The 20,298-nt window shown below is 40.8% G+C and overlaps 1 protein-coding gene across 1 annotated transcript in view; it reads left to right on the plus strand.

The window, feature by feature from the left end:
- The window catches only part of fat3b (FAT atypical cadherin 3b), a 70,200-nt gene that overhangs the window by 45,131 nt on the left and 4,771 nt on the right, over window positions 1-20,298 (plus strand). The window contains exons 34-51 of the mRNA XM_013914243.1: window positions 853-1,066; window positions 1,166-1,380; window positions 1,846-1,983; window positions 2,188-2,331; window positions 2,409-2,606; window positions 2,783-3,060; window positions 3,165-3,727; window positions 4,038-4,169; window positions 4,283-4,440; window positions 5,991-6,522; window positions 6,731-6,884; window positions 8,260-8,416; window positions 10,087-10,479; window positions 11,516-11,771; window positions 16,112-16,210; window positions 17,272-17,331; window positions 17,615-17,653; window positions 18,967-19,032. Coding sequence (XP_013769697.1) covers window positions 853-1,066; window positions 1,166-1,380; window positions 1,846-1,983; window positions 2,188-2,331; window positions 2,409-2,606; window positions 2,783-3,060; window positions 3,165-3,727; window positions 4,038-4,169; window positions 4,283-4,440; window positions 5,991-6,522; window positions 6,731-6,884; window positions 8,260-8,416; window positions 10,087-10,479; window positions 11,516-11,771; window positions 16,112-16,210; window positions 17,272-17,331; window positions 17,615-17,653; window positions 18,967-19,032 — 3,796 coding nt within the window. The remainder of the gene's footprint in view (window positions 1-852; window positions 1,067-1,165; window positions 1,381-1,845; window positions 1,984-2,187; window positions 2,332-2,408; window positions 2,607-2,782; window positions 3,061-3,164; window positions 3,728-4,037; window positions 4,170-4,282; window positions 4,441-5,990; window positions 6,523-6,730; window positions 6,885-8,259; window positions 8,417-10,086; window positions 10,480-11,515; window positions 11,772-16,111; window positions 16,211-17,271; window positions 17,332-17,614; window positions 17,654-18,966; window positions 19,033-20,298) is intronic.

The following is a 20,298-nucleotide window of genomic DNA, read 5'->3' on the forward strand; positions in this document are numbered from 1 at the left end:
CCAAACATTACTGTAGGAAATATTTACGCCTGATGCTCCTGATACAAAAAAGCCACTTGTTCTGAAATGAATGAATAATTGAAAGACTAAATAAAATAATAAATAATAAAAATGCACTTTTGAACAAAACTGACATTTATAACAGTGTTTTGCAGCATTTATGTTTTTTGGGTAACATAATCTTGTTTTTGTGAAAGAAATCAGGTGAATAACACATGATCCTTGAAGAGATTAGGTAAATCCCCAATTAGATTTTAATTAAGATAGCTCGTAGTCATGTGAACCGTGTGGAACAGAAAAAATGACGCAGTTACAGAGAGAAGCGGTGCAGAAAAGGTGGAAAACAGATATGTGGCAAATCTGAAACTGTGTTGTGTCTCACAGCGGCTATTTAAAAGTAAACTTTAATTTTGCTCATTCACTGACCATAAATGCTGGGAATGGCGTTATTTTTAGGAGTAGGTGTCACTTTCATTACAAATATAGAGAGGAGTAGTTGTTGTTCTGCTACTTGTAGTAGATGATTGTCATAGCCACAATGATATAAAAGCAAAACTACAGTAATAGGATTAGTGGTGTCCTGTATTAAGTACCGGTAGGTGGAACTTGTGACTCTATATTCTATAGAGTCAAAATAGCATTCATCTAGTAGCCACCAAACTCTCTCACCCTATAGCAGGCACAGATTTTAGTTGGTTTTTGCCACAGCTTCCTATTTTATTACTAAAGCATATTTTTCTGTACAACTTCTGTATGCGCTTGTGGTCCCTTCTGCCTTGTGGTGAAACGGCACTGAAAGCAGTGCAGTAAAGTGGTTAGGTGCTGTTTTACAGTCTTGTGTGTCTTCCTCAGGTTTATTTGACCATTTTAGTGCTGGATGTGAATGACAATGCTCCAGTCTTCCAGAGAAGAGACTATGCTGTAACTGTCCCCGAGGATGTAGCCGTGGGAACCGAGGTGGTGCGAGTCCTGGCAACAAGCGCTGACATCGGACCTAATGCTGAGATCACATACAACATCCGGTCGGGTAATGAGTTAGGAAAGTTCACCATAGACAGGAAATGGGGTGAGTAGATATCTCTGTGTGTGGCTTGTGCCATGTTATTGTGAAATTTAAAAGCAGGGAATTAAAAAAAAAAGAATATCTACTGATATGTGTGTTAAGGTTCTATTTCAGTGGCTGATGATTTGGACTTTGAGGTGTGTAAGGACTATTATCTCACCATCGAGGCCTGGGACAATGGCAACCCTCCTCTTAGCACAGCTACAATGGTAACCATTGAACTTATGGATGTCAATGACAACGCTCCAGCTTTCAGTCAGGACATCTACCATTTGCTGGTCAGCGAGGATGCATCTGTTGGGCAGACAGTTACAAGGGTAAGATTTAAGGCCAGATTTACTAAATGGGGCAAAATAGCCTATCACTCCAATAGAGACTAGTTATATTTAAAACAGGCTTTAGTAATTGATAGGCTCTGATGTAGGACTGTAAATTGTGTGACAACATTTTGACATCACCTTCTATAGCATTCTTGTATTAAGACAACTTAAATAACTTCAAGGGGAAATCTGAAAATCAAATTTCTATGCTCTTCAACTCCAGTACCACCGTATTTTCGATTTTGTGGATTAATCTTGTGTATCTGTGATCTATATCTCACGTATTGTCAAAGTGCACACTGCTGACTTTCTTGTTTCATGTTGATGTCAATCTAATCCTGACTATTTTCAGGTTTAAAGTCAATGTTGTCATCCCTTCGTTCTCTTTGGTCTTTAGCCAGTTTGTGTTTGACCCCAAGGAAATCAGGCCATTTTCTTTCCCTCCGGGTGTCTGTTTTTTAGGTAGTGGCTGAAGATCTGGATAGCCAAGTGAATGGGCGCATCACCTACTCTATCCTGAAAGGTGACCGAAACAACCACTTCTGGATTGACCCTGTAGCAGGACTTCTCAAAGTCAACAAGAAGCTTGACAGAGAACTTGTAAGGATGCATGTTTAAGTACAAAATCTCATAAACAATCAATTGTAATTTTCTGGTTCGTGAGCACAGTCAGGACAGAAAATACCAGGTCCCATCAAGGGCAACGCTCAATGAAATATCACATTATGCAAGCATAAGAGTGCTTGCCACACTGCCTGATGTACATACAGATATGGCAATCACATTCTCTTCTTCACCGCCTAGGTGTCCAGGTACTCTTTGTCGGTACAGGCGTTTGACAGTGGCTCTCCTGCGATGTCCTCCACAGTCACAATCAACATCGATATCTCTGACGTTAACGATAACCCCCCAGTTTTCAATCCTCCCAATTCCACGGTGGTCATACAGGTAAGTTTGAGCGTGTTTGCTGTCTATATTTATATTATTAGTTCAATGTTGTCTCAACTTCACTTTCTTACTTCCAGCTAAACCAAGCTGCTGGCACCACCCTGCTCCAGTTATCAGTCAGCGACAAAGACTCCCCTAAGAATGGTCCACCCTTTGAGTTTCGGATCAAGTCAGGAAATGAGGGAAACTTCTTCTCCTTGGACCAGACTGGGACTCTGAGGTCTAACCGTGTGTTTGGCCCTGAAGCCCCCAGAGAATTCACTCTTGAAATCCAGGTTAGGAACTTTACGGTTTTAAAAAGTATCCTATTTAATATGAAGACTTTTCTTTTATGCAGAACTTTAACACCAGTGTAAATTCAACCCACTAAAGCAAGACCTTATTATTACTGTAGAACTTTCTTTGCTGTTAAGTGTCATTATAACTTTTTTTATAACTTTGTCTCTCTCAGGCAACTGATTCTGGCAAGCCTAGTCTCTCCTCCTCTTCCTGGGTATTTCTGAGGGTCATTGGGAACAGTCAGTACAAGCCGACTGTCTCCCCTCTGGAGATCTTCATCGTCATGGTCACGGATACCTTTCCAGGTGGCCCGATCGGTCGGATCTCTGCAACTGACCGTGACCTGAGTGACGTTTTGTCATTTACCCAGAAGCCTCAGCCCAAGAGCATGTTTAAGGTCAACAGACAGGATGGCAGCATTGTAGCGCTGCCAGGCCTGGAACCTGGCAGGTGAACGCTAGACCACACAAACACACAGGAAAACAAAACACTGATATGGAAAAAAGAAAACTTTTTGGTGTAACAATTCAGTATGTTTTCTTGCCTTTTCTCAGGTACCAGATGAACGCTACAGTGAGCGATGGACGTTTTGCTGTGATAGCTGACGTTTCCATCCAGGTCGAACAAGTGACAGATGTCATGCTGCGTAGCGCTCTGACCCTACGTTTCAACTTGCTGTCTCCAGAGGACTTACTTAGTCGCTACCTTAGCCAAATTAAGCTAACGTTACGGGGACTAGGTGGATGGAAATGGTCACCAGGGCAGCAGGATCCTCTTCACATACTCAGTGTACAGCCAGTGATGGGGACATCGGATGTGGACCTGCTTCTAGCCATGGAGAGGCCAGAGACGCCGGGCAGTGGACGCATGGCTGTGTTCTACTCCCAGCAAGAGCTGTCTGCAAAGCTGGAGGAGGTGGCAGCGCAGGGTCAGATTCGAGGTGTGCTAGCTGGGGCTGTGGTGGTGAGCAGCACCTGTTCTGGCGAGCTGGAGTGTGGGGATAGAGTGTGTGAAAACACACTTGTGATGGACGGGAGCTCGCCTGTCACCTACAGCACAGAGAGGGTCAGCTTGGTGTCGCCTACGTTCAGCCGCAAAGAGACCTGCACCTGTCCCGGTTTGTACTACACTCATTTTTGAACCTTCACAGAGTCAGTGTCACAAACACGTATCATCAGTTCATGAACGGCATTGGTTGATAGTTTTCATATAAAAATCAGTAAAATCCTGAAATATCTGAATGAAAACATGCAGAATTTTTGCTTATGTAGTATACATTTTGCATTCTATAAAAAAGAAAATACAAAAACCACAGAGGCATATATTATGCATGTAAATATAAATAAATTAATGAAAGAATAATGTAAATCTGAAGGCTTTTCACATGATGACAAATAATATTTATATTTCTACCCCTTTTCAAACAGGAGGGACATGCCCCACCCCTGTGGAGCTCTGTGAAGGTCAGTCCTGTCCAGCTGATATGCAGTGTGTGCGTTCCGGTCCTACTGCGCCATCTGTCTGCCAGTGTCAGCCCAAGAGACTAGATGACTGTGCAGGTGTGTTTTGGCATGCCTGCAGTTTGTATAACTTCTGTCTTTCTGATTTAGCTTGATGAGGTTTAGTGTAACCTGAAACTTTTCCCGCTTCTCTGTGTGTTACAAATGTGCAGGCCAGACCTCGCTGAGTTTCTCTGGAAACAGCTACATCAAGTACAGAGTGACAGCGAGTGGCCAGAGCGGAGAGATGAAGCTCGGCCTCAGGATCAGAACACTTCAGAGAAGAGGAGTCATTATGTTCACACGGGTTAACCCCTGCACCATGCTTAAGGTACAGGTTACAGGGCTATCCTTTTTCGGGGGTCATGCAAAACACTGGCTGCTCATTTCCTGTTAGAAGGAAACATGTTTCTCAGTATATGTTTTTTAAAAAACATCATCAGGTATTATTCAGAAGATATAACTTTTTGTTATATAATATCACACTTCACCGAGTTCTTTTGATTCCTCAGAGGCATCCGATGGAAGACAAAACACTGCTCAGTAGACCATTTAACACTTTATTATTTCTAGAAGGGAGATGCGTCCTGCATGACACGCTGCTGCCGATCTCAAATTGGTCTTGTGCCACTAACAGTTTTATTACAGAAGCTTTTTAACTCTAATCTAAACAACAGTGTCTCAGTAACTTCCACTAGAGATGGTCGCCTCTTATCTACATTTTCCCAGGCAAGCGTGAGTGAGAGTCTACAGCTTTCTACTCCCCAAGGACACATGGTCTCATGCCTTTATTTTTCAGGGCTGTGTCCACTTAATACTACACTATATAACGTCTGGACTTCTTTAAGTTGCTTGAAGACGTTTCACCTCTCATCCGAGAAGCTTCTTCAGTTCTAAGGTCAAATGGTGGAGAGTAAAGAAGATCAGACACCAGCAAGGGAGGATAAGAAAGACAGACGCAACAACATTGTCATCCCCTATGTAGCCGGTGTATCAGAGAAACTCAGGAGAGTTTTCTCCAAGCATGACATTTCAGACCCAGCAACACGCTCAGACAAAAACTGGTTCACCCGAAAGACAAAACGCCAAAACACAAACTTAACAATGTGGTGTATGCTGTACAGTGCAGCGAGGAATGCTCAGACCTCTACATTGGAGAGACCAAACAGCCACTTCACAAGCGCATGGCACAACACAGAAGAGCCACCTCCACAGGACAAGACTCAGCAGTCCATCTGCATCTTAAGGATAAAGGACACTCTTTCGAGGATGCCAATGTTCACATTTTGGACAGAGAGGACAGATGGTTCGAAAGAGGAGTGAAAAAAGCCAACTATGTCCACTGTGAGCAACCATCTTTGAACAGAGGCGGGGGTTTACGACACCAACTCTCTGCCATCTATAATCCAGTTTTGAGATCCCTTCCCAGACGCCTTAACGCCCACTCACATCCTGGGCCATCTGACCTCAGAAATTCGCATGATAATGGGGCCAGGTTTCACAATGAACTCACCCGAAACTCTGGCTGTTTGGGACCCACACCCAGTTTCACACCTTGGCTCAGGCGATTAGAGGATCATCAGGGGGTCCTTTTGTCCCTCTGTGGGGGGACACTCCCACTAGGTTTATATCTGGGACTCTCCACCATTTGACCTTAGAACTGAAGAAGCTTCTCGGATGAGAGGTGAAACGTCTTCAAGCAACTTAAAGAAGTCCAGACGCTTTTCTTTGCAAGCTCCTTGGACTACGATGACCTGGATGACTGAGAACCTTCACAGACATACACTATATAACTTTATAACAGTTATTATTAATAAAAAGCATAGCATTATTGAGGCACTACAAATTATTTAGTTCCAACACTTTTCTTTCCTTCCACAGATTGAAGGCGGTCGACTCTGGTTTCAGTTGGACTGTGACAACACCCTTGGCATTATGGGTATCTCTGGCAGACCAATAAATGATGGCCTGTGGCATGCAGTCACTTTGGAGCTGACTATGAACTACACTCTCCTGTCATTGGATGACAGCTATGTGGAACGTCGCCGGGCAGCCAGAGCCCCGGTTCGTCTTTGGCCCTTGGCACCAGATTCCTCATTTTTCTTTGGGGCCCAAGTCAGGCCACTAAATGGGCAAGGTGAGAGGCCAGGCCCTGGGTCAGGGAGGAGCCAGGGAGGGCCAGGGCTTGCAGAGCGTGGCGTAAGGGGCCCTCCGAGAGCTCAGGACGGCTTCCAGGGGTGCCTGGGCTCGCTGATGCTGAACGGAAATGAGCTGCCGCTCCAGAATAAAAGGAGCCGTTATGCTGAGATAGCAGGGCTCAGCGAGGTCAAACTGGGCTGCGTGCTTTATCCAGATCCATGCGTCAGTCAGCCCTGCCTCAACGGAGCAATCTGCAGTAGCCTTCCCTCTGGAGGTGTGTGTATATATACAAAAACACGATCATGTGTATGTGCCTTGCTGTGGGACACATTCATTACTTTGTTTTTACTCTGTTTTTTCAGTTTTTAATCATTTTATTTTGATAACTTGTTGTTGTATCATTGATCATTATCATTTATTAGAATTATGCACAATAGTTGATATTAATTATAATTTTCAGACATAAAATATCTCTTCCACAGGTTTTATGTGCACTTGCAGTGTTGGATTCACTGGGGGGCGCTGTGAAATTGAACTGACATCCTGCATGCCAAACCCCTGCCAGAATGGTGGAGACTGCAAGCCTGTAGGCAGCGCATTCCTCTGTGGCTGCCCTACTGGACTCGGGGGACTTATGTAAGTTATAATAGCCTGGAATCGCTCACACTTTCTAGCCTTAATAACCGGCTGTAACAGCAGTGTTGACAAATGCTGTGTCCTGTTTAGAAAGTATGTAAACAATGAGAGCCGTACGGTGCTGATTATTAAGATACTCAACGTCTGTATCTCCCTCCCTCTCAGTGAAAACATGAAAGAGCATGTGCTGGACTCAAAATCCCATTCATTAGCCCACATTAGTTGTTATTGGGGGGGGGGTTAGTGGTTCTAATTTAATTCTGCATAATTTTAGTTGAAAAGCCCATAATCATTCTCTAGCTGTCTTCTTAATTACAGCTTAGTAATTGCCTTTGAAATAACCTCTCTGCTCATGCGGCTGTTCCACAGAGCCACCAGAAGAGGGCACTTTTCCCCCACAGAGGAATTTTTTTGTTTTGTTTTTGGCTTTTTTATGCTTTTGACTTGGATTTTAAAAATTCATTTGATTAATTTAAATTCAATTATCCTTACACTAATAAAACCATGGAAAAAAATGTATTGTTTTTTCAGGCACCAGATTGTTTATATCATTAATAATTAATGTTAACACAGATTGAAACCAAACAAATAGCTGTTGAATTCAGTTGACTGTGGAGTTGTTGTTGTTTTTTTCTTCCAGCACTAAAATATATGCATTACAATAAAAAATACAATATAGAATTTTGTTATTGAAAAAGCCAGAAAACTTGACATTTTCTCATTATTACTCATCTATTTCATAGGTTAATAAAACTAATGTGAGACAACTTCATTAACTTTTTTAATTATGGGATAAAGTATTCATCGTTTAAAATAATAATGACAGGATATCACTGGCCAGCACATCCAGGCCTTAATGAGTATTGTGTGTATAATTAATGACTAAGCTGTGACCTGCACTTTTATCATTTAAAAGCAAAACTTTGGAAAGTTCTGCCATGAAGCTTTCTGCAAAATTCTTCCGTCAGATTTGCAAAATGTTTTGAAAATCCCATCAAAGAGAAAATAATTGAAAAGAGAATTGCATGTATCTTCCATCCGCTGCACAGCAGGACACCATGCTTGAAATGACAAGCTGAGATGAGCATGTATGTGTCTGCAGTAAAATTACTTTTATGATGTTCAGCTGGAATTTGCTTCTTCAGTGGGAGTGTGTGTTCATGTTTTTTGCATTCATGCATAATTCTTTAAATCAGAACCGTCTAAATGTAAATAATGGGGAATCTTCCCAGCATTTGGGAAAAGAAACATTCTCTAAAAAGTTTTAAATGTTTTAGCTCACTCTCACCTTTGCATTCTTCCTTTTTCTTAACTTTGATAACATCATATTGCGGCCCCCCATAGCAGCTTTACTTACTCGTTTTTGCTGCCACAGATGTGACGACGACGTCAACGAGTGTGACCAGGAAGCGTGCGGAAATGGAGGAGAGTGCGTGAACACATTCGGGTCATTCTACTGTAACTGTTCAGAAGGGTATGAGGGTCAGCTGTGCGATGATCTGACGCCTGATGATCCTGGGGATGACACACAGGTAGCGTATGAGCGACGCTTGGAATTAGATTTTTGTAGATGTTACAGAATAAATGAAAAAATTATCGAGAAAACTCCTCAAATTGTTTTTTTGTGCATTCAGCTCGCACCTAATTGGACTTGGCATACACAGTGAAATTGAGAATTTTGAGTTTACAGCAGCCCCCTGGAAGGCTTATTCACCAGCTTGGTATCTTTGTTCCCACAGCAGATAAATGAGAGTGTAGTAATGCCTAAATTGCTGTTTCTATTTGAAGTTGCTATGCTCTTGAATTTATTGTGCCATATACCTTATACTGAGACTGCAAACCCAATTAATGTGGCACATTATAAGAAGGAAGGTACCTTCATTAATCCCTGGAGGACTGCAGCAGAGTTGACAAAATCTACTAAGCTTCTTTTACAACTAATGTATGTTAACTTTGTTCTTTGTTTGTTTGTTTTTCTTTTTAATTGAGTGCTTGCATTAGAGATAATGTAGAATTTTATTGCCAAAACTTATTCATCACGCATTGCATTAAAACAAAAAAGCTGTGAGCTCAATCACTCCCTCCAAATTGGAAGACCATAAAATGTGCTCATAATCTTTTGGAGTAGTGAGTGCATAAGGGTTGTAAATATACCCAGCTTTAGATGATGAATTTCCCCCCGATACCAAAATTTCATTTACTTCAATACTCAAAAGATGCTTTGTGTTTCAAAACTTTGCTAATTAGCGTCTCAGATGTAGCGATGAGATTCTTATTAATCTCATGTTTAGAGTAATAACAAACATTTAGAAATTGTTTGGGGGTTTAATATGAGCCCCCTTTTATAGTATTAAACATTATGGGGGTAAACTAACTTCACTATGTTCCTCTCAGGTCCTGTGAATTTTTCCTATTTCTTAAGGACATGACTTTCAGATACTGTTGTAGATATTTATTCTTTTGTCATTCACTTGTCCAGCTTCCTCAAATATATATACACCATGCCAAGATATGCCTATTTTTTGGCTAATAACTCTCTGGGAATCTGCTTTTTGGTGCAAAAACAGAATTTTATATCTGTCAAACTTTGTTACATTTTCTGTTGTTGGACTGAACGACTGGGAACAAACGATGTGTTTTTAAAAAAAGGGGCCAAGAAAAAATGCCTAAAATTTAATTGCAAATTGATTCTTTGCTAGGTTTTCTGTTATATGTGGGCACGGCACTAGTTCATCCTTTGATTAAGGTGTCTTTTTTATGCTTGAATGATTCACAGGTGAGTATTAAGTGGCTTAAGAAAAAAAAAAAAACATTCCTCTGAAAATGGTCAGGGACAAGGACTTGATTTGAAAGGAGTGAAAGGTCGTATCTAAAGGAAAAGTTTCAAAGACCTACAGAACGCTCAAGAGAAGACAAATTTTTAACAATCTAAAGAACTGACTTTTGCACAGCACCGTATGTTTTGGCAGTTCTTTTGGTGCTGGAAAAAGCACTTCATGTTCATGTTAATCATCTGACAACAAGGACCTTTTTTATGAAGTGTTATTGAATTATTTCTAAGCTTGTTCTTCTTTCAACTTTTTATCTGTGTATTTACTGATGACCTTAGAATTTTTCTGACACTTAACTGTTTGTTATTCAACTAGAAAAAATTATTATAATATTATAATGTTTTAATCATTTTACTTTTCTTGTTGTGCAGGCTGAGCCTCTGTCTTACATTGGACCAGGAGAGATAATTGGCATTGGAGTCCTTGCGTTTGTCATCATTTTCCTCCTCATACTCTTCATCGCCTTTAGGAAAAAAATCAAATTCAGGAAAGACTCAGATCCAGGCCCCGGTGTTCAGACTGGGATGGGCATCTCGGCTATCTCTACAGAAACTAGCTACATGCTGCACAAGACTGGCATGGGAGCAGAAGGGATTGAGTTTAAAGCCGTTCGTGTATCAGGCTCACCAGCAACCACAAGCACCTATGGTGAGGTGGGAGGCAGCAGTGTGGGCCCTCCCCAGGTCATGGTGCGCCCAACTGCCCACTCCCCTCTACCAGGAGGACTCAGTGGTGACAGGACCACTTCCAGTGAAGGCAGTCAGGTGTGCATAGCTTGTTTTAATTAGGATATTTATGTGTCTGCTTTATAGTAAATGCTGCGGAACAGACAAAATTGTGACAAAGTTAAATATCTGAATATGTTCATACTGCTAATATCTAAAAAAATAGTTGGTCAGACCATTTAGGAAAACACATGAATAATATGGTTGCTAAGCAGGAATTATATGCTTTAAAATAAGAGTATTTAAGTTTTAATATCAAACTATAACAATGAGCATCCAAAGTAATATCCACTTTATATGACACTATCAATATTTGTGGAGCATCATATCTCCCAGCTCATCAGTCCCTTTTGATAATGCTGCTCTTCCTTAATTTATCTGAATTTATATTACAATTTAAAAGAAAGAATATTATTTCTTATATTAGTCCTATTTTTTAAAAACAGCCACAGTGTGCTGGAGAAAGAATACATGGGCTCCACACACAGCTCGACTATAAAAACTGTGTTTTTATGGCAGGAACTAGGTTTTGATATCAAATAAAACACAAGGACGATATATGTAGATTAAAAAGTAGTAATGTTCCCAGCACATTCGCTCTATTATGTAGATAATCAGCTTACAGGATACAGAAAGTCTGCTCACATTTAATAATCATGTTCATGTCTTCTTTGTAGTCAATTCTGCATGTGATGGGCTAAAATAAGCTTCACAGCAGCGACTTCATCATGTGTGTGGCCCTTCAGATAGGGCGATGACCCAGTTCTTCTTTCATGGCAATAATTAAGAAAAACAATTAATGGTATCAGAAAATCAATTGGAATTGTTGGAAATATAAAACAGAAAGGTCGTACACCGGTGCAGAATATTGTATTGTTTTTACAAAAAGCAATCATTTGATAATTTATGTATGTTTCTGATTGTGCGTGTAATTGCACAAAGAATGAAATAATGATTTGTTTTGTAATAACGCATGAAATCCTGTATAAATTTGTTTGCATTTCGAGTTTCTGAATAGTAACCACCTGGCTTGCCCTTACCCGAACTTTCTGGATATTTTCTTGTATCTCTGCAGATTAGCAGCTTCCTTTCAGACATGTCTAATGTCCGAGGTATGGCCAATAGGCGGGGCGTCGCAGTGTGCAGTGTGGCACCCAATCTCCCTTCAGCATCTGCTTGCCGCTCAGAGCATAGCCCGGCCCACAAAGTGTCCTGGGAAGGCGAAGAAATGAGGGAGAAAGAGCTGGAGAGGGCTAGAGATGAGAGAGAGGAGGAGTGGGGGCAGAGAGCTTTTGAGCTGGAGAGAACACAGAGAGATAACAGTCCACAGGGTAAGACTGCAACAGTCTGCCTGCAAACACACACACACACGCATGTGCGCACACAGCTTCTAACCTGATCAAAAAGGCAAAGAGTACACAGGCCATGAACACATTGTGTTACACCAATACCACCATCTTCACTGAGAGAGCTCATTTCACAGTGCTCTATGCCTTTTGATCACACACATCAAAGAAAATGGCCCAGAGTAAGCAAGAGTGCTTAAAAAGTAATATTTTTATTTTGCTATCATTTCAGTTTTCTTATTTATTTCCTAGGAGCAATAATGGGTAATAGAACTTTCTGTTACACTGCTGAAATTGGCAATTATGTCCACTTGTATCAGGATAACTCTCTTGGATCTTGTGGGCACTTCTGTTTGAATGGTCAGGGTAATCAGCCAGAACTGATGTCCTATGTTCTTGTCCTACTTTGCAAAAAAAAAAAAAAAAAAAGCAAGAAAGAGAAAATAAAAAATAAAGTTCAGTTAAAATCAAAGTAGTTGGAACACTCCCACACAAAGTCACCCAACTTCTCTGTCAAGTTTCCCTCTTTTTATTTTTCCTTAAATTTGCTTCACACCTACCTTTGTCAGCTGTACGGGCACCAAACCGAAGGAGAGAAGAATGTCATTGTAATTCAGCATCCGTCTGATATTTTAGCTGCCAACACTCTTCCCAGTCTGTTCTCTGTCGATGAAATAACCACGTTGCATTTCAGTGCGCAGGTAGGCGTCAGATATTTCGATCCTTTGTCCAGCCTGTTGTGTGAATAATACAGCTTGCGGTGGGAACTTCCTGGCTGTTAATTATTGATTTTTTCCTGTAGGAATGGGAAATAGGTTATTTTATTTTTTTGGTCCCCCGCTGAGTGTCTGTAGAAAAAAGAAAAAAAAAGAACCAGCACCACCTCCTCACATTTATACCACCAGTCTATTAATTTAATGATGATAAAACTTATAGAAAACTGACCTCAAGATTACTGTGTTAATGACTGCAGTGTTAACTGCCAGGTTAACTAATCAATTGCAAATGAGTTTTGTAAGTTATTTACACCACGACAGCCACAAGCAAGTGCAATAATGTGTATTTCAATAACAAGGCCACAGGTCAAAACATGAAATAGTTACTAACCAGGGAACATCCCTGTTAGTAACTATGGTTATTTTCTGTTACTACCCGTTCGATCATAAATAAATAAAATGGGATGAATAATTAAATACTTGGAAAATACTCTTTGAACAAATCAGGCCTCATACTGAACTCTATAGTTTGGGGTTTTTTTGGTAACTGTTGGTAACTCTTCAGGATGTCTTCTTCGTGGAGGAGTATTTTAAACACTAACTATGAACTGTTTCACTCACAGGAAGTCATTTCTGAAGACTGACATTGGAAAAAAAAAAAGGTTTGAACTGTACAAACTCTGGTTTTCCCTTAAATACTCTTTTTCCATGTATGTTTGCACTTGTTACGGTAAACTTTTGCACCTATTTCTTAGGTTACTTGCAAAATACTAAAAAGTGAAGGCAGACTCAAGACTTTTAGCATGTTCACAGGAGGACAACATGCCACAGAGATTAAAACATGGTTCTAAAAATGGTCATTTCTGCTCTAAAGTCGGGTGTTTCAGAGTGAACTGATCGAGGCGTGACCTCTGGAGGTGAATATTGAAGCCAGTGCAGATGTGCCACAAACTGCAGTTCCTCTAGCTGTCACAATAGGCTGGCTTCAAGAGAGAGCTATTCCCCATATGCTTAAAATGTCCAACTTTACAGCATGTTTACGGTCTGGCTTCTATGGAGTGTTTCAACTCTGAGGGTTTTTTTTAAACTCATCCATCTGGAGTTAGGAGCGCGGCCGCTTTGACTGACATTTCTGTTTGATTTTGCTGAAAATGACTTTGAGTTGAAACTGTTGGATTGGCTCTGTTTTGCTTGGTAATTGTTAGTGTTTCAAACTGAAATGCTGAAAACTTGTCTGGAAAAAAACATAAAATAAGAAGGGAGCCAAATTGTAGACTGTATCACTTAAATCAGCGTAACATTATATTTTACTGAACTGGCTCGGCAAAGAAAGTAGTTTGGGTGGGTCTTAATTATAGGAACTTGTAAAAAAAAAAAACTGAAATAAAGAAAGAAAGAAAGAAAGAAAGAAAGAAAGAAAGAAAGAAAGAAAGAAAGAAAGAAAGGGTAAAACATTTTTGCTTTTTCCAAAACCTGATTATATTAAGTGTCCCCTTGCCTGCATCATGAATTAGACCTGTGGCTGCTGCACTGTCTTTCTTGTTTAGTTTGATTGATGGTACTGCCTTACTGATCACATTCCCACAGGAGCGTTTCGCTTCTTCCATATGCATTGAACCATGACTACGTAGCTTGAGCTCAGAAAGCTGAGGTTGATGTCCAGACATCCCGGCCCTCGCGGACACGGTTGCAGAGTACGGATTTGGTCACAAGATGGGCCGAGCCCTGAACGCTTGCTTACCAAACGTGAAGTGAAAAACAAGATTTTTGAAGATTTGAAATTCTGTCACACCTGTCAGACAAGGGTAAACTGTTGTGTAGAGGTGTGAGATTCAAAACGCTATCACAAAATCTCTGTTGTTATTATGAATTTACACCCACCCACCCACAGGAACAACTGTGTGCTGGGATGTATTAAGGTACAGCTGGAACTGCGGGAAGCAATTGCATGACATAAAATATTTGTATAGTCTTCTTGAAAAATGTATTTTTCTTGAGACGTTGCGTTAATGTGACACTGGCATCTTTGCTCCAAAATGAGCTGAATAAAAAGACTTTTGATGTACTTTTTTTGACTTGATGCCATATAATTTGTTAGTGCATCTTTGTTTACTGTGACTCAATACAAGCATCTGGAGAAGAATTCCTCTGAAAAGATGCTCATGAGGAAATATTCAGAACCCAGACCATTTATTGCCAATCAATGATTCTCACATTAAGATCCATCGCTACATAGCAGCAAGGCAGTAAAATGGATTTAAATAGCTTTCTATTTTCTATTTCTCTCTTTTTTTCCTCTCTGTTTGTTCCATCTACTAAATAAAAGCCTATTTAGTTTTCCCAAAAGTTTGCTAAAAGTTACTTTTAATCACATCAGCAAAACTGGCTCTTTGCATGCAGTTTTATTTTGCACAAACAATTGATCTCACAGCTCAGCCTTTCCACTCTGCTGGTCCTCTGTATTTCTTTCCCAATTTGAGCAAAAATGAAGAAAAAAAAAGACTTCATTGCTTCTACATAAGGGGAACCTGGTAGAGAAATTCACCTGCCTCTGGCTGTGTTGTAAACAGTCTTTACAGCTTATCTGAAGTCATAAGTACCTGCTACGGACCTCTGGGCAGTTGTTTGACAATCACTCAGAGGACACTTGGAGTGATTTGAAGGAAACAAACCTTCAAATAACAGCTCGGCAAAGGCACGAAACAAGGCCACACTGACTTCTAAGCGCCAGTTTATTTGAAATGATGCCTCTGCAGACGTAAAGGTTAAGGAAAACTGGAGATATTAGGCCTGGTAGATTTCTCCAAACAAAATGTAATTTGATTTGTGTGCGCAGACAAAATTGCAGGGTTGTAACATAAAAGAAGACCTTTGATTACCACAGTATGAAAAGCTTGACCCAAAACAGAAACCTACTTGCCACCCTACCCTGTAGCGCAGTGACGTTGTCATGCAATTTGCTCTATTTTGCTTTTTTTCTTTAAGCAGTTATTCAGCAGTTACATAACTACCAGTAACTCGGTGGTCTTCACCCCCTCCATGATAGTGCTGACAGCATTAAATGGACAGACCTGGATTTGCAGTAGGTGTACTGGGATTTGTGGAAAATGCTGTACATCAAAGCAGCGAGGAAGCCTTTATGGGAAAAAAAAATCATTCTGCAGGTCAAATATGTTTTTTAAATATGCTCTATCTGAGTCAAAAGTAGATGAATAGCAGATTTAGCCTCGCTCTTCTAACTGAACACAGCCAGCTAGAAAGAAAATGAACGGACAGGCGGAGTGACGGATCTGTGGACACATTTTTTCCCCATGAGTGCACTGAATGAACAAAGTAGAGAGTTTTCGGTCACTCTGATCCTTTCTTCTTTTCACCCTGATAGAAATCCAACTCAAAGCTGATGCGAGGTTATTTTAGCTCACACTTTAGAAGCTTCTTATTAGCCGAAGTTAAGCTTTTAAATGTAAATACAGCACGAGCGTTACTGAGCTTTTCAGATCTGAACGATTCGGATATCTGAACACGTCTTTCAATTCTGAACCTACATTTAATTTACCATGAGTGAAAGTTGCTGATGTGAATGAGTGTTGTTTTGTGTTTTTACATTAGACGTGTCGGAGCTGGCGGACGGGCTGGGGTGTCTCTCGGACTCCACCTCCGAGGAGCACTCACTTAGCTCCTACACTTCAGAGTCCTTCGATGACAACGGTAAGACTCTGATACTCAAATTAACTTAAGCGCATTTTAATTGCCAGAAGTTTGTAGGTAATGTTCCCCACACCAGTACCTTCTTTGTCCCACCATCATTTTAAACTCCTTCAACTAAAGCCTGGAACTTTCTGCAGAAAAAAGTCCTAAAAGTGGACAGATTTGTCAGACATTCTCACTGAAACATGTAATTGTTTCTCAGTTTACCAGTGTCTTCCATCTTCAGTCTGTCCGCTGCTTCATGTTCTGCATGCATATCCTTCTAACCTTGTTGTCTTGCTGCTGCTGTTGTCTTTGCTCGCTGTTTGTGCGTGCTGTTCTTGCTTTGCTCTTGGTTGCCTGATGCTGTTGTCCGTTAGATAGACTGCCAATTATGTGTTGCTTGCTGCCACGTGTTATTACGTCTTGTGACTGTATTCAAGCAGGGAGTGTTTTAAATGGTTTCTGAATGTGTGCCGCCGTCTTTTAAGCATCTGACATTTCTTTCTTAGTTCCCTTGAGAGGGTTCGCCTTTCGCAGGGCTGTCACTGTGAATAGGAATTAGTTCCTAATGAATTGCCTGGTTAAATGAAGGTTAGTGTAAAATCAAATGCTGGGCCTGTAGTAATTATTGAAAAGCAGGGTGATATTAGAGAAGTGGAAATGCTTTAATGCAACCAATATGCACAGGTTGCCTGTGCATCTTTTTTTCAGAGCTACAATTCCCAGATAACTCGATAGCATTGATTTTCCACTGGCTAACTATAAGAGGGTGGAAGTCAAGCACCGTAATGATGCTGATGTGTGTGTGTGTGGTTGTGTTCTTTACATAGGAAATCTATGTCAGTGCTTTATTTCCTGTCTAATTAGTGTAGCTGCAAAGAGTCCTCGCTTTCTTACAGGACACCCACACACACACACGCGCACGCACAGACACCACATGTATATAGACACGTTTGCAACATGCTTCCTCCGTGTTCTCAGCACCTCTGAGTCACCTCCACTGTATAAAACCTTGCCCTGTTCATGAATGCACTGAGATTATTTCCATTTCTTCTTCTCTCTTTCTGTCTTCTGCCTAGCCTCCATAGTGACAGTGATACGTCTCGTCAATGATACTGTTGATAACATTGAAAGTGAAGGTATGAAGGAAAATCCTCTGTTAACTCCCCTGTCTTCTTTGTGTCTGTCATACCGACGCCAACATATTTGTTCAGCGGCAGAGCAAAAAGATTTACTGAATGCAGCCGAGCCGCTGCCATTCAGCCCCCGTTCTTATTACGAATTAAACATCCTGCTTAGATTTCTAATATTTGTTGTCAGTTTCTGACACCGGATTTCTCTGTGTTTCAGTTTTTCCCCTTTGGTTTCTGGGTTGTTTGTCTCACTCTGTCTCTGACTTTCCCTTTCTCTCTGCCTTTGTAGTGTCAAACATGGACAAAGAACAGCGGCGTAGCAGCCCTGGTGAGTGAGATGCAACGCAATGGAAAGACATCTTATTAATTTGCCATTTCTTTGACTTTATTTGTCAGGGGTGAGAACCCACAACCTGACCTTTTGCATCCTTTGCAGTATTGTCTCTGAATACTTTCATCAGAGCCCAATAGTACAGATTACTATGTCTATTTATGCCGACTCTATCCACTCTTTGAATGTCAATGCAGGCTTCCAGTTTCCGATTATGTTTTCTGACCTCGGAGGTCGGGAAAAATAACTGGAATGTGAGTCGGTTTCTGTTGCCCTGTGTGTAGCAAACAGTGTAGGGCTTTCAGGTACAACATTCAGGCAGCTCTTTGATGAAATAAAAATATTATGTCCAGAGATACTTTTAAAACGTATTCTGCTTCATAGTTAATTAAAAAATTTTGAATTCTGATGACTGCTAAATTGGGCGCAGCAGTCCTAGCTCCAAGCAAAGCAAAGCTTTCACCCCGGCCTTGCAGAGGGTCTCAGAGGATTAGGGGCACTTTGAGCTAAGCCTCACATCCGCCCAGAACAGCAGAGGAGAAGGCAGCTTCAAACACTTTCTTTTTCAACATTTTTTTTGGGGGGGGAATCATCTACAGTCTGAACACTGACTTTCTGCTCTTAGCGAATGCATGGCTTTCCTTAAACAAACACCGGGGCCGTCACAATCCAGTTGCACCTATCCTTTAAGATCCCTACTCCGCTGTCAGTTGCTTGTGCTACACTCTTGCAATCAATATTAATTGGCTCATAGTTACCAAGTCTGTTTGTTCTCGGTTGCATGTAATTTACTAGGTCTACAAAGCATTTCGTTTCCAACCCAGAGCAAGAGTGTGTTTATGCCTCAGTCACTGCCAGCCTGCTGAAGCACACGCAGCTTCATTTCAGACAAAGAGAATTAAATGATGTTTGTCCAGTGGGTTTTTTTTTGAAGACATCCTTTGGATTCAGAATTTTCTGTTTTGCACAAAACATTTTTTTAATAAAGTTTTCAATCTCACAAGTTTATTTTCAAGAACAGCAAGAAGAAATGTGAAAAAAGCGAATCTGATATATCGTGGTATTTTTCCATTTTCTGTTTTTGTATACAGTTGCAGCATGATTGTGTGCATGTATTATCTATTATGAATTGTGTTTGTGGGTATAAGCGGCGTGCTAAATGGCTCTCTGCCAGCTTCCCTGTCTTGTTGTCGAAGCGTGCTTTCTTCTGTGTCATAATTCGCCGTCTCCTTTTGCATTCACCGAGAATTTCATCATCAAAGGTTCGCCGTCCCATGAGATATTTGTTTTGTTTCCCATTTTACTGACAGCGAGTCATCACCTGCAGAGCAAAGATGAGATTTGCGTAGAGTTCATCAAAGAGTACATTGTGGATTGTAAGAGCATTCTTTTTTCCCCCCCTCCCTTAACCCTTCGTTAGAACATTTTTTAACCAGAGACAGATATTTGAGGCAAGCATGGCATGGCAGTAAGATCTCGTTGGCATGGCAGTCCGTTAGATATCTGTGTCCACACATGTGTCATGAATTATATAGTAGTGGCTGGCACAAGCACAGTAATTAAGTGTACTCTCTGTCCCACACACAGGGTGACCCCTCTGCCTCCTCTCACTTCATCAATATGATATTTTTTCCCCTCACAGCTCATTAACCTAACCATGAATTATGCAACCTGCATGCTGTAGTTTGTAGGAAGTTGTGGATTAGCGGGGAGTTCTGTGTCAGTCCATTTAGCAGCATGAACTGAAATCTAAAATAAATAAATAAATAAAATGTCGACTAATTTTATTTACACATTAATAAAAAAGTAAATGAGAACTGAAGCGATTACACGAAGCAAACACGCTGGAGAAATCCCACGGAACAAACAGAAAGCCCCACTTACTGGCACTTTGTGGGTCTCCTGCTACACCTCTCAAACATGCAGCGCACACATGCACACATGCACACATGCACACACTATCATGCGTGCTTCATTTCTTGTGCAAAAATAAACCCAATCAAAGTTAGAGATAATAAGCATGGGGACAATTTAAGGGGAGAAGCAAAATAAACACGACAAGCCAGATAATATGCAAGCTATTCGGAAATGGGTTCAAAATTGATAATAAAATTGGCAACTTTTTTCCAGATGTTGGTGGTTTTACACCTTGAGAAAGCTTTTTTCATTCATTTTATTTATTTATTTTATTTGTCTTTAGTTTTGTTTTTGTTTTTACAAGGGCAGCGGTAGAAGCGTAAGTGAAAATGAAATGTGTGTGCAGCTGTAAGAATCACAACAGTCCTCCTATAACAGATGCACAGAAGTGTAGTTACTGGTGTCACCACTCTCTACCTGCTGGAGATAAGATTGCAGCGATACTGCTGTTTTAGACGAGGAGTTTATTTACCGATGGACACCTTTCGCCGGCTGATCCTATTAGACTGATTAGATCTGAGTCTTCATCACACTGTGCTGTAACACTGTGGTTCTTTAACTTGTATGCAACAGCTGAAAAAAGTTCATGCTCCAGATTTTTTATCAGTTAATAGCAACAATAAATGATACAAGCTGAATGAGGCCAGCGTGATAGCATCGCTGTGCTTTTCCTACATAAATCACATTTTACTGAGTAGATCTGTGTCCCACCGGTGGGACCACCA

The sequence above is a fragment of the Pundamilia nyererei genome, unplaced genomic scaffold, assembly GCF_000239375.1.
Source record: "Pundamilia nyererei isolate P.nyererei 1_Seehausen unplaced genomic scaffold, PunNye1.0 scaffold00180, whole genome shotgun sequence".
Taxonomy (NCBI): Eukaryota; Metazoa; Chordata; class Actinopteri; order Cichliformes; family Cichlidae; genus Pundamilia; species Pundamilia nyererei.